We start from the raw sequence: 25,836 nt of genomic DNA on the forward strand, positions 1-25,836 counted from the left end.
AAAGACTATGAGAACTGAGAAAGATTTCTTCAAAACGATGCCAATTGATGTGGTTATAAAGTAGTAGATGCAAGAGAGAAAGAGATAGAAAAGTAAAAGAAGCAGGACAGGGGTCCCCAGCAAGCAGAATTGTGCGAATTAACAAATCCAAACCTTAGAGGATACGGGATTTATCTAGACCTTCAAAAGTTGGTAGTCTGGTAGCTTTTTGTATTTGAGCGGGAGGGTAAGAAGTGAGAACAAGGTGTAAAAGGGGAAATGCTGATCACTGAGCCCAGAGTGAGAGTGCAATTGAGGGTAGGCCGCAAAACTGTTACAAGTTTGAAAACTTACTAGCCTTATTATTGCCATATCATTACTCCATAGCTGAAAGTTGAAAAACTAGAGTGAGCTTGTCTGATTTCAGTATAAGGCCATAGCAACTAGACAGCAAAGTCATCTCATGTTAACGGAAAGCAGCCTTTTCTTGTCTCTTCGATGTCCGTTCCTTAGCTAAGTGTGGTTGATTCTAAAAAAGTTTTCTAGCAACGAAAAACACAAAATCCCGTCTGTTTGAAGTATGTTTATTTCTGATTTCTTGCTTCCTCGTTGGATGATCTTGTTTTCCAAAAATAATCAGTAGGATATATAAGTCCTTTCATCTGTAGCGTAACTAGTTATACTATGCCTGAAATTTCTCGTCTAGAGCCCTTCTTTTTTCCCCTTCCGGCGACTAACAGTAGCCAGCATCACCAGCTAAACGTATTAGCTAGGTCTTGAATTTACCAAAGATGCGAAATTGATACAAGTTTATAAAGATTTTACCTGCGAAAATGAGAAACTTTACTTCTAGAATCAGTAAATGTGAAATCTTCAAAATTCTAGTACAAATCCTTTTCAAGCCAATCTCCTATACCCTCTAATTTTCACCATAACCATCACGAGAAACTTCAAATAAGCCTCGTTAAAACTACTGCAACATGCATAGCCAGCCAGCATGATCCAACACAAATTGGTGGCCATTTTGGCTTTGGCGAAACTATCCTTGTTTTTCTTTTTTAATTCTGATGCTCGCCAGCAGTTTTTTTGTTTTCGCATACCATGTTGCAAGAGAATTATAACACAGTGATTAATATCATTTATCTAAGGTTCACGAGCCTGAAAGAAAATTGTCTTCACGTAGAATCCATCCAATGGAATCTTAATTCAAGGAAGACAAATTTGATTGGCTATCACTGTATTACCGCACTATTAGCAAGCATTCCTAGAATTTAGCGCTGATTACGTTAAACAAATCAAGCCAAAGTGACTTTAACAGAGTTGGTAAGACCCGGATTAGGGACCCAAATTTCAGGAATATGATAGGAGGAGGCAAATCCGTGGTCAAAATTAACAACAAAATCGTGACAAATCGCTAAAGATTAAGGCGAAGGACGATGAGGTAAGGGGCCCCCGGACATGAAATGAAACTCACACTGCTCCTAAACAGTTGAGCACGTGAAATTGTACCTCTGGGTACTTGTACCAAGGATTTCTTCCAAACTACTCTTTGCCGGGAAATAATTAATTTTACTGGATAAAAATACCTACCTACCTACCTGAATTTGCTATTAACTCTCTAATTTTCATTGAATATTTTGGTGTTAGCTTCCTCAATTAAAGAAAAGTATTTAGTGCTAGAGAATGATAGTTGATTCAATCAGGGCTCCCCAAAAAAAAAAAAAAAAAAGTTGATTAGAGCCATTAATTCTGTAATGCCAGTCCATTAGTTTCTTCCTTACTATTGCTGAAGTTGTGATCCTAAGAAAACTAGAAAATACTGAATGAAAGTGATGAGACGTTAGTATGATTCTGATTTCTTTTCTTTTCTTTTTTTTTGACCATTTCGTTCTAGTAAAGGGCAAAATAAAATGTTAACAAGGAGTAATGTGCTTTTTAACAAGGACTTATTAAGGGTTAATGATGAATATGGCACCCACTGTAATTACAACCTAGGATTCGTTAAAGAGAGCCAGCACACGTACAGGAAAATGAAATCACAATCCACAATGGAAAAACTATCCCCTTCTCACACAGTGCATGCCTCAAGATAGATTTGGCATCATATCATGTAGGAAGTTGCTGTTCACTTTTCTTTCGAATTCGCTTTCTTTTTTCCTTCCATTTTCTGGTGCTGGTTTGTTAATTACGTCTTTTAATCAATCAAATTACAATTTTCAAACTGCTGACAAGGCTTGAATCTAGCTGGTTTCGCATATAATTGCACTCAGAAGATAATTAATGGCAATGTAAACCCCCCACACTTTACGGTTGGAGCAAATGGGAGCAATGATTACACTTTTTCGTGAAATGGCTGAAATGAGTCCCCTTTTAGCAGGTCGAATTCCTTTTTGTCAAATGTTAAGTGGATATTAAAGGCAGATACTATCATAATTACTCACTGATAATGCTTACTGATTAGTTAGAATGACAGTATCAAGTTGACTAAAGTGAAGAATTTTAACTAACTAGCACTAAGCAGCCTTTAACTGCCCTTTAGAATTTGATCTAAACTTTTCTGTGCGCCATTTATCATGATTATTACAATGAAGTTCTGTACTTCTTTCCAGTTCCACTCAGTTGGGCTGAAAAGGAAATGATTAATGAAGAAATATTTTTCACCCAAAAAAAAAATAAAAAATTCCACCATACATATATAGAGACTGGAGAGTTGCTTTAAAGAATTTTGTTACAGTAGTTCCATGTCTGAATGGTTTTTTCTTTCTAAATGAAAAATTAAATTTCACGGGATCCAAAACGATAGAAACTCTAGCACACATGCATTTTACACTTTTTCTTTAAAGAAAAAAATCTTTTTCTGTTACGACTTTATCCATTGTTCCCTGAATTCGTTGTGTGGGTCTTACTCAAAGCTATTGTTTTATTGACATGCGCTTAAAGAGGTGGGGCTTTGATTTTAGTGGAAGGATTAGTTTAATTGTGGTGGCTTTAGTTATTTTCACTTTTATCTTTACCTAAACATGCATAGTTCTTCTGCTAGCTTTCTTGGTACTCCTTGCTAATTGATTTTATTGAGTTGGTTACGTGTTTGCTTGATCTGCAATGCAGTGTGCTAGAATCAGCTTTTCTTTTCTTGCGTACATCTCGGAGAACCAACGAGATAAAAAGAAGAAAACTTTCCATCTCATATTCCTTTGATCCCTGATGATGATTTTGAGTCTACATATATATGTACCATGTTGTGCCTTTAGTCAATCCTGGATCTTACGAGAAAAAGAAACCCTTTTGTTTGCCGGATGTTGGGGGAGCTTTTGCTTTGAATAAAAGGCTCGTGTGTTTCATCCCCAGATAAATATGCTGTTTTCACGGGCAAATTTTGAAGAATGCAATCCCAAATAAAAAAGCACTGCCTCCGATTGTGGAGGAAAGTTGGCTGCTTCTTATTGTCCTGTCCTCATAGCTTGGAGAAGAAACGTTTTTCTTGCTTCAGAATTGAAACCCAATAATGTATAGTCCGAGCAACCAATGACAGGGAATAAGTGAATCCTTAGTTGGGTTTGTAACCTCAAACTACTTTCAGTCTGTTAAACCGTGATCATCAAATTATGTTGCTGCTAAGGCAATATGATGTTCCGTTTTGTTGTATTCTTTACTGGTGAATCCAATGAACAGATCAAGGGAAAGAACGACAAAGTTTTAGTTATGCGGGCCAAAATTCACTTATATTTCCTCTTGCAGAAAAGATTTATGACGCATGGTCTGAAGTGAGACCATGAAATACAACTTGTAGATGCCATATACTTTGAGAGTGGCAACTTGTAGAACAAAGAGAGTGGCAATTTTTTTTGACTTGACATATCAACTTTTACATGTAATGTACCACTTTTTTTTTTTTTTTTTGGATTTACATACTTTTACCACCCGTTTGGTTCCTGCTAAGGAATCGCAATGACTTTGACTCCTCAATAGTAATGGGTTTGTGTAGGATGATTCCCTTTGACAAAGAATGAAGTATTTGCATTGGATTAGAAATCAACTTTTATTTTTCTTTTTTCTTTTTGTCTTATCGTTTTCATGCTTTCAGTTCCGTTGTCTGCTCTCACCAACTGCTGGTGATGGATATCTCAACAACCTCCATTGATCAACCTTAAATTTCTCTTTTGATTTCCAACAAAATCAACACACACCCAGTAGAAGGGAGCCAAAACCATCAACAAATCGTGGCAAAGCCCATAATTCTTCAGACCAAATTCGAAAGATAATCTCATTATTTTGATCTAATCCACAGTCAACCAAAACAAAAAATTAATCTTCTGTGAGTCAGGCTTGAATTAGTCCAATCCATCGAAGTTGTAGGAGAATTGTAAAAATTTTACATAAACTCTAGTTGGATGCCAAATGTTGCGAATCTCCCAAATTTTGAGGGTGGATCACAAGAGAAAGAAAACCCATCACGGCTAGAGTGGCATTTTTGGCCAAGATGTTGGACTCGAGAGAAGGGCAAGTATTGTATATGTTGGGGTAGATGAGTGGAGAAGAGATGAAGAGACACCGGCACCCTTTGCTTTGTTGTTGCTAATTTTTTATTTAGGTTCTGTATGATAGTTCAATTTTGCATTTAAAGTTAATGGATTTAAATCTTAATATATTCAAAGTATTTGATAATAAAAAATTGAACGTCTGAATTAATTGGGTGGCATTGAATTTTCTAGGCAAAACTTGTTCCTAAAATTAAGTGATAAGTTATTCACTCATCACCGAATGTGATATGCATTCAAATGTATTAGATTTAATATTTAATAATTCAATAAATTAATGAATTCACTATAATTTTTAAATTTTAATTTTATTAAATGCACCCTTAATTGCCCAGCTTCAAATTCCGAAATTAGTGTTAAAGTGCCCAATTTAGTCAGTAATGGCTATTGGCAACTTTTGGGCCTTCCATAGTGATAGATGTATATAGAGGTGGCAAATTGGATTGAAATCCATTTATCCATCCATATAATCCATAATTAAATGGATTTGGATTATCCATTTATAGTGTTGGTTTTAAATGGTTCATCAAAGTAAAATCATTAAATTAAATGGATTTATATGAATTATCCACATAAACCATATATATCCATTTACTTAAAACCAAATAAAAGAAATGGACTTTCAGTCCCCATTAATCCCCCAAATCAAAGGTTTGTTTATCTTTCTTCATTCTTCCTTGTCCATACGCGTACAAATTCAAAATTATCAACATCGCTCCTCCAACTTGAAAGATGTTCTCGGCTACATTTTTTCATTTCCTGTCATGTGTTTTCTAGTGGTGGTTCAACGTGGGCAACATTTCACTTTTGTGAGTTCCTTGCAGAGGCCGTAGCCTACGAAAATCACAGGGCAATCCTCATATTCGACAGTCATGGAAGAGTTAACTCTAGCGCAACAGATTTACCGTTGCTCCTGTGTTGGAACAAAAATGTTGCAACGTTGATTCGTAAATGATCACGCAAGGGAACAGAAATCAACATTGCTGTTTTACAAATATCACGTCGTGGAATTGCAGAGCTCTTATATAGTATTAATTAGTACTTTTGTTTATCAAGAAAAAGAAAACGAAACACTAGTAGTACTTGTGTTCATGGAGTTCAAACTTGAGTTTGAACAGCTCGAACTGCTTCACGAATTTAGTTTCAGCCTAGCATGTGAAGTTTGAAAGTTCGTCGAATTTAATCGAACTTCATACACACACGCACACGTGTATATATATATATATTATTTATTAGTATAAAATGTCTATTATATCCCTTGTTTAAAATAAAATTATATAAAATATAAATTATATGACCTCCCTTCTTTGATTATGATGTGATTCAGTCCCCATTAATCCCCCATTAATTACCATATGGTTATTTGTACAACAATCTTCATGGTTAGTTCCAATTATTTTTGTAATTTATTGATTTTTGTCATTTTCAACACCTAAAATTTACAAGTACAAAAAAAAGTATCTTCATATTACAAGAAATGGTAATACAAAAAAAAGTAATCAAAATATTTAAATGGATTATAAATGGATAATTGGTTTTTATTTAATCCATTTAGATCCATTTAATAAATGGATCTAAATGGATTGGATAAATTTAATCCACCATCCATTAAGTCAAAACCAATTATGAACCATTTATCCATATTGCCACCTCTAGATGTATACCTATAGACACCAACCAAGCACCAGATATGGTTTTTGAGAGCTTGACACCCATTGAAAAGCGGTGAGTACCCTAACCAAACGGGTGGTAACAGTTTTTATTCCAAGCATTACAAGAGTAAAGCGAAAAAACTCAAAAAGAGCATCATAAGTGGAAAAGAAACCTCAAACCGTATTTAGCTAAGCTGGGACTACTTGGCCCAACCCAATAGATCCTGAACAATCGAAGACTGACTTCTCCAAATTTGGCCCATCCCAAGTACCTCTAGCACGTGCGCCATTAGTGAGCCCGTACGGGGAAGCCAGAAAGTCAGTCACATAGCTGAGGGACATCATCACAGAATTAGGGTTTTTCCGCCTCACTCATATCTGCTGTCTCTCTGTCACACACACACACACACACAGAGCTGAGGGATACGAGACGACGCCATGGGTAAGTTTTGATTCCAAAGCATTCAGTTGTATTTCTGTTCCAGTTATTCGGAAAACTATTTTATTTGTGTATTTTGCAATTAATTTGATATATTATCTATTTTTTTTGCGAAAATGTTTATGGGAAAACAGCCCGGATCAAGGTTCATGAGCTGAGGCAGAAAAACAAAGCCGAGCTTTTGGCTCAGTTGAAGGATCTAAAAGCCGAATTGGCTCTCCTCCGAGTCGCTAAAGTCACCGGTGGCGCCGCCAACAAGCTTTCCAAGATGTACGCTCTTTTAAGTTTCATCTTCTACTTTTTTGTTTTTTTTTCAACATTTTATTTTATGTAGTGATGAAGTTTAGGTGAGAAGAGAGTATTGAAAAAGATAAATATTGTTAATTTGTTGCAGAAAGGTAGTTAGGTTGTCAATAGCGCAGGTGCTGACGGTGATTTCTCAGAAGCAGAAGGCAGCATTGAGGGAGGTTTACAAGAACAAGAAGTATTTGCCTCTTGACCTCCGCCCTAAGAAGACCAGAGCTATCCGCCGTCGCCTCACCAAACACCAGGTACGCTACTGTTTTCATTCAATTTTTGTCCTTTTTTCTTTCTGAACGTGTACTCATCTGAATCTTTGGTGTTGATTTTCATGGGTTTCTAGATTTTAGTTTTATGTCTAATTGTTGTTTGATTAATCTCTCTGAATGAATCTTTTGTGTGATAATTGCCTCAAATTTGAAAAATTAGCATTTCCTATTGGTAATTTAACAAGGATAGGATATTTTTGCTGAGGATTAGGCAGAATGTCCCTTCTTTTAAGTCCGGGCATGAGGGGCGGGTTTGGCTAAGATGGGATAATGAAAATGTATTAGACCGTAAATGGTGGGATGCAACCAAGGCGGATGTAAGGTGGTGATCCATGGTCTCCAGTGTGTTAGTCTGCGGCAACATCTTGTTAACCATCAGATGCCTTGAATCGGAATGCCATTGAGTTGCATGGCCATCGTAAGTTTTGAGTCCCTTGAGTTGGTCCTGTGCTTTATACTTTGATCTTGTTTATGCTAAACGTCTCCAAGTCTCTAAAAATTGAAATTTATGCGTGAATAGTCATAGGCTGGAAATTGATGGGTTTAACAGAATGCGACTCTTATCGTGATGTTTTACATTTGCATGGTTGGATTAGTGAACCTACTGGCAACCTGAATGCCTCCAGTCTTCGTCAACCTTTTGATACTCTCGCTACCCCTGTGTGCATTTCGTATTTTGGTTTTTCCCCTGATGTAGCATATTGCATCATCATTGCAAAGAGTGTGCATCTCATAATAAATAAGCATCATTTTCTCAATCAGTTACTTTTGTTTAGCTGTGGTGAACCTTCACTTTCTGTTATGGCATTGAGATGAAACTTTAGTGGTGTCTAGATGAGCCTCCTTTTGTCTCCACCATGACTTGGAGAAAACATCAGCTGCCTTTACTAGCTCGTTGTATATGGGCCGGTTGCTCCATAAAATGAGAGACAAAAATTTGCTTTCTAGTTTCTATACGTCATGTGTTCTGGTTGGAGAACAAAAGCTGCATACCACTGCTGAATAATATTACATTTGTTCCATTGTACCTCAGTCAATATTCAGCAGAATATTACTATTGGCATTTCGGTGTACCATTTATGTGGTTTACCATTTGTAAATAGGTAAATTTACCATTTATGGCACTTAAGCGCCACATGCATTTTCTTTCTCGCTGACTTGATTATATTGGATTTTGATGTACTTCAATCAGTTTGATAAATGTCCTTGCTTGCTATTTTTCAGGCTTCTTTGAAGACAGAAAGACAGAAGAAGAAAGAGACGTACTTTCCCTTGAGGAAATATGCAATTAAGGTTTAGATCGACCATGTTGGATTTGATTTTGGTGTTTCAACCTGTCTGAACACGAAGAAAAATCATATTTTGCTCCATTTCTGTTGCTAGCCTAAGGAATATATGGATCACTGTGAACAAAGCTTTAAGCATTCTGGTAGTCCATTGTTTATTTAATCACATGTCTGATAGTTTTCTTGGTTGCACGGCTCAAGAGCCATGTTCATGTCGTGGTGATTGGTAAGGAGCCGTTTGGTGATTATGTGGTGGTGATTAGTAAGTGAGAAGATTGAAATTTCTCTAATCTTCTTTCTTTTTATTTATTTTCTTTTGTTTGAAAAAAGTGAAAAAATTCAAAATTTAAAAAAAGAAAAGAAAAGAAAAGGTAAGGCGAATGAGTTGGAAAGTTCCCAATTTGATAAAGGAATTAAGAAACCTATAGTAAAGGGTAACCATTTCAATTAACGCATTCCAATAGACATTTAACCAAACAGACGATGTGGGTATCGTTGCATTAGATAGCCATTAATGTGCTTGAAATCCGTTTACCAAACATCTCCGAAGTGCCACTGTTTTTGCTTTCATTGTGCGTTTACGGAGTGATGGTTATTATCCACTAGATTCATCTATGGGCCATTCTGCATCTGGTTTTACAGAGCACAATGGTTCATATGTTTACTTGGCCCAGCCTGTAAATGTCCATTAGCGTCCTAACCAGCAGATGTTTAAATTCCAAACATGAGACAAAAGAAACAGATACCCACAGGCCACAACAAAAATTCGATCTTGCTTAGAAAGCAGTCGAGTCTTATAGCTAGTTTGGGACTTGAGGATAGAAAAGCAAAAAAGAGAGAGGTTAAGTTACGAGAGAAAAGAAAGGATAAGAAAAGAAGAGAAAAGATTTTAATATTGTCTGAGAGTTTATAAAAAAAAAAGAAGGAGATGATTTTGGACACATTAGTTAATAAATATTCCATTCAACAGCGTTTGGAGGATAGAATTGACAATTTAAAAAATTTTTGTAGCCTTTCCGTAGCTTTCCTTTGCTTTCTGGCCGATTTGGGATGGAATTTTTTTTAAACTGTAGCGAGTCTCTTCTTCCTCCTAAATCAGTCGGACTTTTTTCTTTTCTGTTTCATATAACTCTCAAACGTGAGAAATACCTACTTATCTCTTCCGTTCTTTTCTTTTTGGCTCAAATCTCATCTCCCAAACTAGGCATTAGAGAAAGTGAATTGTATACACGGTTGTAAACATAAGAGGAGAATAACACGATGTCTAAGCAAACGCTAAGCGCAAATTCTGTTCCAAAGCAAGCATAAAATTCCAATCTCACCTTACACAGTACAAAAACCAGAGGCAATATTATTTTCCATATCTAGTCATGGTCGGGCATTCTTCAATACCATTATTATTATTCATCTTCTAAGTATTGAAATGTTATATAAGCCTGCAATATAGACATTTTTTTCTTTTTCTTTTTTTTTTTTTGGGGTCCAAGATCAATTAAAACGTCACGTTAATGGTGAATGGTGTTAAAGCCGGTGGGTTAACAAATTTGTTTTCTAAAATGGACGAAATACAACCTGCCCTTTTCTCTGTTCTCTTCTTGAAAAGCAGACACATGTCTCCTCACCAAAAAATGAATTGGTGTGCTTGTTGATTTTTTATTACACGGCAAATTCGTCCAGCTGCTAACTTTTTACTCTCTTTTTCTTTTTTACGTAATAGACTAAGATAATTACAACACGCTGGTACCTGTTGATTAAGACTGGTCAAAACATATAGATTTTTTCCATTTCTTTATGTCGTGACCAAGTTACAAGAACTCTGGCTTACTCGGCCAAGTTTATACCCGATGACTTGTAAGAATTGGGCAAATTTTAAGTAAAGAATACCTGCATTTGTCGGAAAAAAGACGTAAGGATTATAAACACACATGCATATACGTATTTTTCATCCCTAGTCAGTAAAGTATTGTCTTCTATAATGATACTTGTACTAGTAATTGAACTGAAGATATGACTCATGTTACTAAAATTCTTCGAGAATTTTACTTTCTTTTTTATCTGAAAAGGGAGGGAGGAAAAATTAGTTTTAACTGTTAAAAGGTATTGAAGCTTTTAATGGACATACATAGGACCTTTTCTTTTCTTCTTCTGTAACTCGGTGGTCAACATCATAAAAATAATTCTTACGCGTTAAATGAATTCCCGGAATGATGCGTTCATTTTGACTTCTCAAAAGATGTATTCATCATGGCAACTACGGGAGCGAGGACTCCTAGCCTGTTTTTGCTTCGATCACAAACACGCGTTTCTTGGACACCAGGTCGGCTTGGCTGCACCCAGTATGGTACCTGCCATTGTCGTATTATACCACAGAAAATTCAGGCAAAAACAAAATAATAATAAGGAAAGAAGTTGGACAAGACGAACGAGTCTTGGACGCTGAAAACCATCATGTTAAAATTGTAGTCACAATCAATCATGAGTACGATTTTCTCCATTTCTTACTTGTGGATCAACCTCTGACAACGTTGATCCAAACTGACAACGCTGTTTTCTTCCCTTCTCCTTAAATGAATGCATAGACCGTGAGCCCACCGCAGAACCACATTATCATCAAAATGTCCGTCCACAGAAATGTAAAATGAAAGTTTTTTTTGCTGTTATGGAGAAGGCTTTTGGATAAGTACTGGGAGACAACATGAAAAAAAAAAAAAAAAAATCACGGACACGTATCCAATAAATCTCCTATATATGCAGAATAAATTGTGCGTATCCAATGAAAATTTTTGTTTCAAAAAAATTTTTTTATGTACAATAAAAGAATGGTGTACATAGCTAGCGATGATGTTTCTCAGCAGTTAGAGTTAGGTTAGATGAGAAGCTGAAATAGTGATGTAACAACGAGTGCTAGCTGTTCTTCTGAAGCGTGAAAGTGTGTGGACTTGCGCTTCATTGCATGTCAAGAATCCACTAAAACATATGTACTCTTCAAAAGGCACCCAAAAAAAATACAACTGTGGACTAAAATTCAAAGTGAAATAGCCTTGCTATACCATTGCAGAAAGAGCAAGATGACATAATCTTGCGTCCTTGGGCTACATCCTCTTCAAAGTCTAGAGTTGATTATGTCTTGTTTACATCCTCTTTCATGCAGCATCAAACTTCAAGGCCCGTTTGTCAAATGAATTTTTTGAATATTTGTCTAAAACTTTACTATAGAAGTTATAGAAAAAATTTTTGAAGTGTGTAAATTTTTGGATATTTTAAAATATATAATTTAACATTTACAGAAGTTTTTTAAGGTTACTATAGTTAAAATTGTTAAAAAACTTGTAGCAGATAAACTTGACAAAAAACTTGTTTGCCAAACAGGCTCCGGTACTAAGGCATCGTAATGAGATTAAAACAAATGGTCCTTATAGTTAAGAGACAATCTTCGATTCTGTTGTTGGTTCTTTTAATCAGAGAATTAATTTGGTCTGTACATCCTTTATGAAGCATGTTCTCTTCATTGCTTCATTGAAAGGAAAAATGCATGTTGCTATACATATATGCTATAATGTACTAGTATTTATGAAGATGCCATGTAGCAGTACCAAAACATTAATACTTCTATCAATTGTGCCATGTTGTAGTCATTCACCATCATCAATAGCAAAATCTAACCCCGCGAATTTAACCAATTTTGCTGTCAACCTTTCATTTTTAAAGAGTATATGTAGTATAAACCAAAGCTCATATTCCCTAAAAATTTTACAAATTTACGAATAAGATAATATACCTTTAATCTAGTAATCACAATTGGGCCTGTCAGCAGTAGATGTTTGTTTGCATACATATAATCCCAAACACAACTAAACGAAGTGCATTCCAAATATACAACCAAATCAATGAAAGAACAAGTCAAAAGGAGGGAAGACACAGAAAAAATTGCAAAAAGAGAAAAAAGGAGGTAAGAGTAAGAGTAAAAATAGTGTAAAACAAAAGAAAGAGCATTGTAACCTTCGTTAAGAACAAAAAGTTGAACATCATGACTAACCAAAAATGTTGGACATCAGGAACAAACGAAAGCGAAAATGATCACCCAAAAAGCCACATCGCTTGGGGACCTGATAAAACAAGAAAGAAACCGCGTTCACCCAACTCTATATATACATCATCATATGTGTTTCCCCTCCTCTCCTTGGTCAATGGTCATGCAACTTCTTGCTCTCTCTAACTCTTCTTCTGAGTCTCAACTAACCTAGTATTAGTAATCTTCTCAAACTCACAAATCTCTGTTTCCTGGTTCTCTTTGAACAAGAAGATTGCATCAATTTGCACTCGTTTGTACCTCTTGAATACCGTCCACATACAAAGAACCTGAGCTAGATTAAAAAGAAAGAAAGAAATCAGTACAAAGGAAAATGAAGATGAGAAATAAGATTTTCTTGTCTCCATTGATAAGCCCGACATCATCACACAGCTCCTCCCACAGCTCTAAGACTTCCCCACACACTCTCTCCGCAACAATCATGGAGGAAAATGTCGACTGCGCAGAAGTAATCATCAGAAAATGGGACCTCAATGCCACTGATTCCGCTCGTTTATATTCTTCCAACACCCCTTCTCTTTTCGCGCAAGATCACCGCAGTCAAGCCCAGCAGTTCATCAAGTCCGTCAACGACTTGCAATCTGCAATGCACTTCTTCGTCAGTGAGGACCCCGGCTCACCAATGCTCATCCGGGCTCAGAACCTGATGCAAATTGCCATGAAAAGATTAGAGAAGGAATTCTACTCTGTTCTCAAAACCAACATGACCGCTCTCCACCTAGAATCCGTCTCCCTCCGGTCATCCAGTTCGAGGGCCTCCTCCACTTGGTCTGCCTTTTCTGACTTCCAAAATGGAGAAACTTCCGAAGGAGAAGATGATGATGAAATTACAACTGATATCGATCAAATTCATATCAAAAGCAACAAAACTGAAAAAGTATACGAAGATGTCATGAGCGACCTCAGAGTTATCGCGAATTGCATGATTAGTTCCGGATACGGAAAAGAATGCATGCATATTTATAATCTTATCCGAAAATCGATAATCGACGAGACTCTGTATTACTTGGGAGTTGAGCAATTGAGCTCCTCGCAACTTCAGAAAATGGCGTGGGATGACATAGAAGTTAAAATAAAGAAGTGGCTGGCTGCCGTCAAGACCGCCGTCAAAACTCTCTTTCACGGCGAAAGAGTTCTCTGCGATCATGTCTTCTGTGCTTCTGAAAAGATCAGAGAGACGTGTTTCACCGAGATTTCCAGAGGTAATGCATTGACGCTGTTCAGCTTTCCGGAAAATGTAGCCAGGTGTAAGAAGATTTTCTCGCCGGAGAAGATGTTCAGGTTTTTGGATATCTACGAGGCTGTTTCCGAGCTCTGGATTGATATTGGAATGATTTTCTCTTTTGATTCGCTCTCTGGAGTTAGAGCTCAAGCGATGACGTCGCTCTTGAAGCTCGGAGAAGCTGTCCGGACGATGCTCTTGCAGTTCGAGTCGGCGATTGAGAAGGACTCCTCGAAGATGGCGGTTCCCGGCGGGGGAGTCCACCCGCTCGCTCGTTATGTCATGAATTACTTGGTTTTCCTCACAGATTATAGCGGTGCGTTGGCTGATATCGTCACCGATTGGCCTACGTCGGTCCAAAAGTCGCTGCCGGAGTCTTACTTCTCCAGTCCGACTTCGGCTACCGACGTCGATGACGACTCTCCAGCGTCGACGATCTCCGTCCGGCTGGCATGGATTATCCTTGTTCTCCTCTGTAAACTGGATGGCAAAGCGGGATGCTACGGGGATCACGTGGCGCTTTCCTATTTGTTCCTGGCGAATAACTTGAACTACGTCGTTTCGAAGGTTAAAACCTCGAATCTGATGCTCTTGATGGGGGCCGATTGCGTGTCAAAGCACGAGTCAAAGGTCAAACAGTACTCAGCAAAATACGAAAGGATGGGTTGGGCAAAGGTGCTGACGTCATTGCCGGATGACGCGACGGTGGAGATTTCTTTACCCGAAATAAAGGATTCTTTCAGAAAATTTAATTCGGGTTTTGAAGAGGCATACCGGGTACAGAGTTCGTGGGTCATACCGGATTCGAAGCTCCGGGACCAGATTAAGTTTTCTCTGTCGGAGAAGATGGTTCCGGGTTATCGGGTATTTTATGAGAACCACAGAGAAGAAGTTGGAGATGAATCAATTGTCAGATTTACCCCTGACGACTTGGAGAATTGCTTGTCTGATTTGTTCTAGGGGAAGAGTGAAGGTATGGGGAGTTCGAGAGCGACGTCGTACCGGGTTTCTTCTGTTTCAATTGACCAATAAATTAGGGATTAGTCAGATATTATTGGCCTGCTTATACCCTCAAAAAGCAAAAAGGAAACAGCAAAGTTTACTATTGGCCGGCCACAATGGTAAACGTCCATTTCATTGTAAAGAAATGTCCAAAACAAAAACTGCTTATAGAATTCTTTTGAGCTCGCATACTATAGGAACATGGAAATAAAAACCGTACATTTTATTCATGTCGTCTTGCTTCGTTTAGTATTCCTTTTCTGTCTCAACTTATTAGTTCAATTATTAGAGTTTATTTGTTTAAAGTTTTAAGTACTACTTTTACTATTAAAGTTCTTTATACGTATTTAATCGTATCCATCATAAGATTTCTTAGGAATGTTTTGTACTTATAGCCTAATGCATTTAAGTATGGCGGGCAGTAGGAGGCTAATTGATTAGAATATAGGTGTAAAAAAGAAAAGTCAGACACTTGTGGATCTGACAGAGTCCATGTATAAAACAATGGGTACCGGGCTGAGACAGCCCGGCACCTGACAGAAACTTTTTTTTTAAAAAAACATGTCTCAGCCCGGCACCTGACACATTTTTTTAAAAAAAAAGATGTCAAGTGCTGGGCTGTGTCAGCCCGGCACCTGACATCCAATTGTGAATGTGAATTTCACATTCACTCAATTGAGTGAATTGCAATTCACATCGAATTGAGTGAATTGCAGTTCACTTTATTTGTTAAGCTAGTTGATAAATGCAATTCACTTTAATTAGTTTAGTGAATTAATTAGTTTAATTAATTGAGTGAATTAATTTTAAGAGATTCGATCAAATGCATTTAATTAAGGTGATGAATTAGGTTTAATTTTTTATTTATTAAATATTCATTTATTTGTTATAAATGATTTAATTATAATGCATTATTTGTTGGTATTTAATTACACTTTATTTGTTGTTATTTGTTATACTATTCGTTGTTATTTAATTACCCTTTATTTGTCGTTATTTGTTATATTATTTCTTATAATTATAGAATCACACCTGACAGGAAATTTTTTTAAAAAATCTATCAGGTGTTGGACTGTGTCAGCCCGGTACCTGACCGAATTTTTCTGAAAAATAAAAAAAAATTAATAAGTCTACCAAACAAAATGTGCCGAATAACAAAAATTTCTTAGTGAAACTTTCCCAGTAGAATTCAAATCACTTGACTTGAAATACAATTATCTAGTATTCATATTCTTTTAATTTTGAATTTTCCTCTTTCATTTATAGCTTCTCATTTTATTCGCAAGAAAATATCGTAAGGCTGAAATTGTGATATGATTAGTAATTATCAATCGCAATTTGTGACACGTTGCATCATGCAAAAGATCAAAACCCTAAACACTAAACACTAAACCCTAAACCCTAAACTTTAAACCCTAAACACTAAACCCTAAACCCTAAACCTAAAAACCCTAATCCCTAATCCCTAAAGCCTAAAGCCTAAACCCTAAAGATCAAAACCCTAAACCCTAAACCCTGAACCTTGAACCCAAAACCCTAAACCCTAAACATTTTAGATTTTGTATTCATTCTCGTGTTGGTACTTATATTGAATTTTTGCATTTTACCAATTGAACATAATGCATACTAATAGAACATCTATTTAAGTTTTGAATTTTTTTCGTAGTTTGTATTGTGAGGATAATTTCATAAATCTCCCATACAAAAAAAAATCAAAAAACCAAAACAAGAAAAAAAGTTTAATAAAAAGCTGAGTCGACCTGAAGTACTAAATACTTTGAAATTTAAGTTAATTAATTTACATTTCAAAGTTGAAACGTAAGAAAAAGAAGAAAATAGATTTGTGCAAAATCACTAATTACTCCTATAGAATGTTAAACTATGAAAATTTTTTCAAACAAAATATACCATTCATTTTGTAATAAGATGTAGTTCTCAAATTGTTGAGAAATTATTTGTTAGAATTTTTATGTAATTTTTAATGTTCACTATAATTTTGTAAAACTAAATTTATTGTGCAATATATAAAAAAAAGGACCAAAAAAAGAGGAAAAAATGCATAGCGTGACAACGGTGAAATGGCTAGATATAAAAATAATGATAAGCATTCAAATAATAAAAGGCTAAATTCCCATATTATAATATTTGATATTTAGCAAACATGTAATGAAGGTTGTATATTTTGTCTACCCAGAAGATTCCGATCTAAACCCAAAAGATTGTATATTTTGTCTACCAAATCATCATAACCTACCATCTCTGTAAGGAACAACACTTGTTTCGGTATAGAAGGATCATATGAAATTGACCCTCCTTCGTTTATAATTTTTTCACCCCAATATACTTGAATGACCAAGCAATTATCACTTGACATGTTATACCTATTAGAGATGAGTGTTGATAGCATTTTAGAACCTCATTAATATGCTTATTTGAATAATTAATTAATTGAATCAAATATATATAATTTATAACAAATAAATAAATAATTGCGATTCTATAATTATAAGAAATAATAACAAATAAATAACAAATAACAACAACTAAAGTGTAATTAAATAACAACGAATAATAACAAATAGTATAACAAATAACAACAAATAAAGTGTAATTAAATAACAACAAATAATAACAAATAACAACAAATAATGCATTATAATTAAATAATTAAATCATTTATAACAAATAAATGAATATTTAATAAATAATAAATTAAACCATCACCTTAATTAAATGCATTTAATCGAATCTCTTAAAATTACTTCACTCAATTAATTAAACTAATTAATCCACTAAACTAATTAAAGTGAATTGCATTTATCAACTAGCTTAACAAATAAAGTGAATTGCAATTCACTCAATTGACTCAATTGGATGAATTGCAATTCACTCAATTGGATGTCAGGTGTCAGCCCGGCACTTGACATCTTTTGTCAAAAAAAATGTGTCAGGTGCCGGGCTGAGACAGCCCGGCACCTGACATGTTTAAAAAAAAAAAGTTTCTGTCAGGTGCCGGGCTGTCTCAGCCCGGTACCCATATTTTTATACATGGACTCTGTCAGATCCACAAGTGTGTGACTTTTCTTTTTTACACCTATATTCTAATCAATTAGCCGCAGTAGGAGGATAATGTATTCAATATTCATATATTCATAGGAGTGTAAATGAATTTAATCATACCAATCACTCTAGTGTTCAAATTTGTTTAATTATTTTAATAAGTTTGAAATTTTGTTTAAATTTGACTTATTTATTTGTCGAATTAAGTGTGAACGAACTTTTTTTTTATCAAATTTAAACGTTTTTGAATATATAACGCTGTTCAATCTTGATTTGATTAGTTGATGAATCGAGTTCTTACCAAGTCGAACTTGATTCGAGTGTCAGGTAATTTGATGTATCTTTCAATCCTACGTATGCATTAGCTGAAATTATCAACAAATTTAAAATTATGCCTCTTGAAATGTGTTGACAATAATATTTTGCAATTTCTTGTCATGTCTCCAATGAACTTCAGTTTCTCCTTTTATCGTTTTCATAAGAGCGGAGTGAGTCTTGTCATCTGAGGAGGTTTCTGCCACTGAGTCGGTGAGTGTTCTGTTGCACTCCAGGTTAATTCTGATCGGCCGGCTCTTCATGATTGTTGTCTTATCCTTTCCAAACTTTCTCCAAAAGACGTGGAATTAGTTGGAGCAATACTTCAGAACCTTCGGAACAAATCGAAATGCTGCGGTCTTTGATGGTTCTTTCATTCAAGGACCCTCTTATAGCATTGTTCTTTGTTCCCCTAGATTACTTCAAGAATTCCAACAAGTTCTCTCAGTCTCTACGAGCTCAACACCTTCATCAACAAGATTTCCTTGAGGTAAATTTTGATGGAGCAATTTTATCGCAAGATCATTCTTCGGGTATAAGTGTGGTAATACGTGATGATCATGGTCAATTTGTCTCGCAGAAGATTACTGGAATTTTGGCACCTGACGTTGTGGAAGCTTATACTACTACTACAAAGGCCGCAAGCAAGCTTTTGCTCTAGTTAAATATGCAGAAAGCTGTACTTGAAGGTGATGCCCTCATGTTGGAGAGTTTCGAATCAAATGATTCTCCATGTGGAGTCTTAATTGGTGATGTTTTTATCTCTTAACCATAAGTTTTCCGGATTGAAATGTTTGCTGGGTTCCTAGACGTTTTTAATCAGGCTGCCCATCTTCTTGCTAGAAGTGCTCTGTCACTTGATGATTTATGCGCATGGAGAACAAGTTTCTTTATTAAAAAAAAAAAAAAAGAAGAAGAAAATAAAATAAAAATTCTTACCAAGTCATGTCGAATTTTCTTTTTCCCAAATATTAGGAATTAGCACATGGGAATAAAAGAGCCCAAATTAGCGGTGGAAAATCTCAAATCCGCAGGGAGCCCAATAGTTTTGCGGAAAACCTGACTACTACTTGGGCTAGGCTAAAGGACCTCTAGAGTAGGCTGATCCTTGTTTAGGTGAACAAAGGTACATCTCCGATCTCACATTAAACTTGGGAGGAGCAACGGCCCAATTGATGCTTGCATTAAGTTTTTTTTTTTTTTTTTTTTTTGAAGTTATGCTTACAATTTTCAACTAAATATTTCCAAACTTTTAATAGAGTCAATTCTGACAACGGATCTGAAATTATTTCAGGAATTACTCAGTGGGTGTGTCCACCTTGGATATATATATATATATATATATATATATATATGCATTATTGTGGAATTAAATATGAGGGTTCTACAAGGGGAGTCAACTCTATCCACTTGATCAATAAATGTAACAGCAATAGAGCGACCCCCTGGCTGGGGCACCAAATTGAAATTAACTAAAAGAATGGGAAAACAATAAAAGGATAAAAAAAAGGTGTTAAATTTACACCCCTACTTCTTAATTAAATTCCCAGTTTGTACATATTTGAATACTATATATGGGTCATGAATTCAACAAAGGTATAAATTCAAAATTAAGAAATGTGGATTTAGACTTAATTAATGGGGGTAAGAAAAATGAACATCTAGTAATGACTGATATAGTAAGTTTTCTGCATTTTAGATGAGGAGTATTATAGAATTTATAGATCCAAGCGCACACGGTACAAAATTTGTACGTAGCTAATTCTAACATAAGTACCAATTTCTTGTTTGTCTCCTCAACCAACAAGAAGGATCTTTTGCATAATTTGTGTTGGTATGTGTGTGTTTTTTTTTGGGTTTTTGTTTTTGTTTTTTTTTTTTTGTGGGGTGGGGGCGGGGGGGAACTAAAGTACTACTCTTAATTGATTTCAAGTGATGGTTGAAGCAAATTAAGGACTAGCTAATAAGTGCTGGTATTTAATTATATATTTATTGTTAAACGAAGTTGACTTGAAGGTTGCTACTTTCTTTTTCTTTCCAAAAGCGGCAGATGTACTTGAAGGTTGTTACTTTCAATGCTGAAATTTCGCTGGCTAAGGGCTTCACGTCAACGGAAGTTTGATGAGCAATAATTCTTAGCGCTTTCGTTTTCATTTGAATTGTGACACCTTCGCAAAACATTGTGGGGGAAAAAAATGTCGAAATTTCGTTTTTTTACATTGATAACGAACATAAAACTAATAATATTAGTGAAGTAGAGAAATTAAATTAATCATTTGAATTGATAAAAGGGTTTTCGATCATCGAGTTGTATAAGGTTGTTTGAGCCATGTCTGCAATCCAATTGAGTTTCGGCCATTGAATAGCCAACGAAACTGGTTTCCCTCCCGCTGTACTAATAATTAAGCCACAAGGGGCGGCTCCAACTGTGGCTTAGGTTGGACTGCGACCAAAAACAAGTAGTGTATTTGATTATTATCGTTCAAATTCTCTACCTTTTTTCTTTCTGGATCCTGATAAGTCATAACAATTAATTCATCATCTGTAAGTGGCAATCTAGTTAGAAGTTAAGGGTGACCCCACATTGTATGTGTTCTCTTTGGATAAACTAATCAACATCTAATGCTAATCAACTGTGGCTTTCGAAATTGGTGAATTACTTCAGTCATCGATCCATCAATCACATTATTATATATTTGTCCCTTCTTCGTGCCCAACTGAGCTCTCAGTTGGTTAAGAAATGAAGTTAATGCTGATTGTGGCGTGGGCGCTATAAATGAAATGCTGACCTTGAAAAACCTAATCTTCTTCATTGATTGGGAGTGGTCCACACGGACGTTTGCGTTTGGCTAAGAACTGGCTTCCTGAGGTCCCCTAGGGGTGGCTAACCTTGTGTTTTTTTTTGCCTTTGCTTGGTGCAAAATAGTAGTCGCATGCATAAATAAAGTCAGACATCTATTCACTTCTCGGTAGACATGGCGAATCCTAGCTTGTTGGAGGTATGAAAGGAGGGATCTGCAGTCCATGATAATAGGGTGCAAATAATGATCAGAAATTTCATGCAAGGATATAATATCAGTACATCTACTTCGGTGGCAGCTTCAATGAGAGTGGCTGTCCTTGGTGAATATTTTTCACAGACTCTCTTAATATCAGGAAATTTCTCCTTCACACATCTGGCTGCAAAATATTGTCACATATCTAACCCCCTTTTCTGCCTCTTTAGTTTCCATAGGAATAGTGAAATATACCTAGGTAGTTTTTTTTTTTTTTTTTGAGAGGAATCCTTGGTAGATTTGTTGCATCGCTAATTAAGGCTAGAAGAAACACTCTCTACAAATGATGGGCATTTAGACGTATTACATGTATCTAAGAACTTTTCAAGTGTTAGTGCAAACTACAAACAACCAAAAAAAAAAAAAGGGACTGAGCTTTTAACATTAGGGAATATAAATGGGGCCGGGAGGGACGATCACCCCCCCCCCCCAACCCCCAAAAAAATTAAAGTTTCCAACATTTTTTTTTCTTTTTAAAGTCTTTATTTTTATCTGTGTAAAGATTAGATTTTGTCTCCCTAGCCATCGACGTGATGGTAAACGTTCCTTCTTCAATTACATCTCTTTACTAGTTTTTTTTTTTCCGTTCGAAAATACATCTTTACTAGTGTTTTCTTCAAATTTGTTTTAAGTTGTCATGAACTACTTAATCTCACTGTTCAAACTTTCATAATTTTCTTGCTAGTACAAGTGTAACTGTATCACCTTTAAGTATCCCAATTCGAACACCTTTAAAACCAAAAAAAAAATTAAAAATAACCTTGATTTTTCCTAGTTCTTGTTCACGCAAATTAATTTCAGGGTTCCTAAGATAAGAGAGCTTTGAGTCAATTTGTCAACAGTGATCTTCAAAATTTTTTGGCTTTATGGCTCCATCGACCTGCCCTTGCCAGTCTTAAAAGTAAGCAAGTGTACACCGCATTTGGAAGTTACCGTCCGTACTGCAACATTATGGTATCTCCATTAAGGTCGTGAACAGAAAAGGAGGATAGCCAATTAATTTCAAGAAATTTGTTATTCTTTTACAACCAAACTTCAAAACGAAATTGATTGAGGAAATGCTGGTAGACCCGTAAGAAATACAACGTACTGTTGAGGTTACAGCTAGAAATTCCTGGGGAACTTGCTTGCAGTTATGGTAAGAAATATCAAGTTCACTGCAAGTATGATCATAAGGCATGGTGGATGTAAGAGACTGCGTCACATAGCAAATTCTTTTCCTTTATGGTGATGAAGTTAATTAGGAGACTGCAAAGACATCTAATAGGGGTCTTAATCTCAGATTAGTGCATACTTAAGGCATGACTATTGCCCATTTTAATGACAAAAGATTGTTAGGGAAGTCACGCATCGATCGGGTGTTGTTGGGGGTTGAGAGATAAGGGTGGTTTAAAGCAAAGTCACATGTGTACATGTTGGACGCCTTTTTATTCAAGCGTTTGATCTAAATTTCTCATCAATAATCCTGAGCTTCTAAACTTCAACACCTCCTCCTCCTCCTCCCCTCTTCTCCTCTCTCTGGTTTTCTCTTTTTCACTTAACCTTAGTTTTCCCATATTTCTCATGGATGTTTACTTCATGTTGTTATACTGTCTTCCTCTCTTTTATTTCTTCCTCTTTCTCTTGAAAATTATTGATCGAAGGAGACACCAGTCTTGTTACATATTAGACTATGAATGCTACAAACCAACCGATGATAGAATGCTCAGCACTCGGTTCTCTGGTGAAGTCATAAGAAGAAACAAGAACCTCGGCCTCCTCGAGTACAAATTCCTCTTGAAAGCCATTGTTAGATCCGGCATTGGTGAACAAACATATGCACCAAGAATGGTCTTCCACAACAGAGAAGAGTGCCCTACTCAAGATGATGGGATCGAAGAGATGGAGGAATTTTTCTATGATTGCATTGACAAAGTTTTGAAGAGGAACGGCATTTCGCCGTCCGAGATTGATGTGCTAGTGGTGAATATTTCCATGTTAGCTGCGGTCCCATCTCTATCAGCTAGAATTGTCAATCATTATAAGATGAGGGACAACATCAAGACCTACAATCTCACTGGTATGGGATGCAGTGCAAGTCTGATATCGGTCAACATTGTCCAGAACATATTCAAGACTCAAAAGAATTTGTATGCCCTTGTCATAGCATCAGAGTCGTTGAGTCCTAATTGGTATCCAGGAAATGACAGATCCATGATACTAGCAAACTGTTTGTTCAGATCAGGTGGTTGTGCGATTCTTTTGACTAATAAGGTGGCTTTGAGGAACAAAGCCATGTTTAAATTGAAATGTCTAGTGAGAACTCATCATGGAGCAAGGGATGAAGCCTATGATTGTTGCATACAGAAGGAGGATGATCAAGGCCGCGTAGGGTTTCACCTCGGCAAGAATTTGCCAAAGGCAGCCACACGTGCTTTTGTCGATAATTTGAAGGAAATAGCACCCAAGATATTGCCTATCAGAGAGCTTCTACGGTTCACGGTAGTTTCTTTCATCTGGAAGAGGATGAGAAGTAACACCAAAGATGGAAGCAGCAGCAGCAGCAGGCCAGTTATTAATTTCAAGGCTGGTGTGGAACATTTTTGCATTCACACCGGAGGAAAGGCGGTGATCGATGGGATAGGGCAGAGTCTGAATCTGACCGAGTACGATTTAGAGCCAGCAAGAATGACTCTCCATCGATTTGGGAATACTTCTGCTAGTAGCTTGTGGTATGTTTTGGGGTACATGGAGGCTAAAAAGAGGCTGAAGAAAGGTGATAGAGTTTTTATGATTAGCTTTGGAGCTGGATTTAAGTGTAACAGTTGTTTGTGGGAGGTGGTAAGAGATGTGGGTGGTCGGAATGCATGGGAAGACTGCATTAATAGCTATCCACCTAAAACCCTAACCAACCCTTTCTTGGAGAAGTACGGGTGGATCCAAAATCATGAGGATCCAGACACCTTTTACGTTCCTGAAGACTATGTCATCCCATGACTCTTCTTTTGATCATTGTATTGTTAACACTTTTCAATTATTTTCCTTTTCCTTTCTTAATTTTTTCCATGAATGTCAAACAAAAAGCTTTTACAGTTTTATTTTCATTTGCGGATTCTTTCTCATCAAATAGTAGGAGATGTGGCTCCTTGTATTTGGGCAAGAAGTTTGCTATAATTCTTGCTTCATATTTTCTCGACTTGTATACAGTATATGTGGTACAAATATAGATATATAGCTTCCATTTTCTGCTGGAATGTAGTTCTTGGTATCATTGAAGAGGGAACCAGAGGATCATCATGTCCTTAGAGGCAAATAAAGCGACATGTTACTGATTATGGCTACCCCTTTGGTCGAATGTCAATTGTTGAGTGTAAATTGAACTATTGTGGTCATGAACTTGTATCTGTCCAGTGCGGGCAATTAAGACATCGATCTAAAGAACTTTAATATGCCAACTATCCTTCCCGTGTGCCGTGTTACTTGCACTTTGCACGCCCTCATAATAACAAGCTAAGAGTGCCATTTCTATTTTTTCCCTTGTTTGGTAAGCAAATTAATGCCTTGTTTACTTACTTGGACATTGATAAGGGGAAACATGAACATCTCGAGAGAACTCATCAAAAAGCTCAATATGTAAGTTAGGGACCCAACTCTGGCCTAAAAATTTAAGTTATTAGGTTTTGGATCCTTACTTACATATTAACCGCTTTTTCACTATCTCTCGGATCAATACGGGACATAACCCTTTACTCATGAACATAACAGATATGTCTTTCCTGAGCGGAAATTTTTTGTTGTTCATGATTAATCTCTATTCTTTTCTTTTCTTTTTTTAATAAACTTTCCTGCCTATTAATTTCTTACATATGCTAGCCAAGTGATAAAATACTTGTGCGCATGCTTCTAATCTTTGGCTAAAATTTAGCTTTCTTTTCCCTTTGGAAAGAATATACACATACATATAATTTTTGAAGCAAAGATCAATGCTCAAAGGCTTGAATTATAGGTTTTTGCCAATTGATATACAACCATCACAGGCGAGCAAGACAGGAACTCCAGTCTGCAACTTCTTCACATATTAGTATCTAAAAGCCACTTTAACTTAGGTCGCGGGTAATCAAGATTTTGCTCCGTGATTATATGTTTCTTCCATGAACTAGCTAGTGGCTCCAGTTAACACGGCACGGATTACTAGGCCACAGTATGAAGACAAGAAAAAGAAAATTAAGGTAAATGATTTCGAACTAAAAAAAAAGTGTAAAAGGGGCTGAAGAACCATAAAGGTTTAAATTGGCAGAGAATGGCAGGTTTGATCTCATAATGATTCTGTCGCGCTTCTAGCTGTAGGATTAATGTGAAACGTACCCCTCACATGTCTTCACCATGTGATTTCTCACCAAAGCTAACAATAGAATGTGTCGAGAAAATTTGTGTGTCCCGCGAAACATTATTTGTCTTGTTCATGTGATTTCACTAGTTCAAGATAACTAAAGTTGTGGTACTGTGACTTTCTCAGTTTCTCACAAGACCTTTTCTTCTCGGCAGTGGCCCATGCAAACATGCAATGGTCCTCGTCAATTTTCATTGTATTTGGCACTCCACAATTTTCTTCATGTCTCAAAGCTCTAATATTAGAAACAGAAATGCAA

The 25,836-nt window shown here is 36.3% G+C and overlaps 3 protein-coding genes across 3 annotated transcripts; all 3 read left to right on the plus strand.

Annotated features, from left to right (window-relative positions):
* The first annotated feature begins 6,503 nt into the window (after nucleotides 1-6,503).
* On the plus strand, nucleotides 6,504-8,652 carry LOC113763399 (60S ribosomal protein L35-like). Its single transcript, XM_027307195.1, has 4 exons — nucleotides 6,504-6,611; nucleotides 6,743-6,878; nucleotides 7,003-7,159; nucleotides 8,402-8,652. The coding sequence occupies exons 1-4, from the start codon at nucleotides 6,608-6,610 to the stop codon at nucleotides 8,474-8,476; spliced, it is 372 nt and encodes a 123-aa protein (XP_027162996.1). The 5' UTR covers nucleotides 6,504-6,607; the 3' UTR covers nucleotides 8,477-8,652.
* A 4,027-nt stretch (nucleotides 8,653-12,679) lies between these two features.
* LOC113781719 (exocyst complex component EXO70H1-like) lies at nucleotides 12,680-14,986 on the plus strand. Its single transcript, XM_027327698.1, has one exon. The coding sequence runs from the start codon at nucleotides 12,867-12,869 to the stop codon at nucleotides 14,733-14,735; it is 1,869 nt and encodes a 622-aa protein (XP_027183499.1). The 5' UTR covers nucleotides 12,680-12,866; the 3' UTR covers nucleotides 14,736-14,986.
* A 7,695-nt stretch (nucleotides 14,987-22,681) lies between these two features.
* Nucleotides 22,682-24,522, plus strand: LOC113777561 (3-ketoacyl-CoA synthase 12). Its single transcript, XM_027322687.1, has one exon. The coding sequence runs from the start codon at nucleotides 22,772-22,774 to the stop codon at nucleotides 24,182-24,184; it is 1,413 nt and encodes a 470-aa protein (XP_027178488.1). The 5' UTR covers nucleotides 22,682-22,771; the 3' UTR covers nucleotides 24,185-24,522.
* Nucleotides 24,523-25,836: the final 1,314 nt, after the last annotated feature.

This window comes from Coffea eugenioides, chromosome 1 (genome assembly GCF_003713205.1).
Source record: "Coffea eugenioides isolate CCC68of chromosome 1, Ceug_1.0, whole genome shotgun sequence".
NCBI lineage: Eukaryota > Viridiplantae > Streptophyta > Magnoliopsida > Gentianales > Rubiaceae > Coffea > Coffea eugenioides.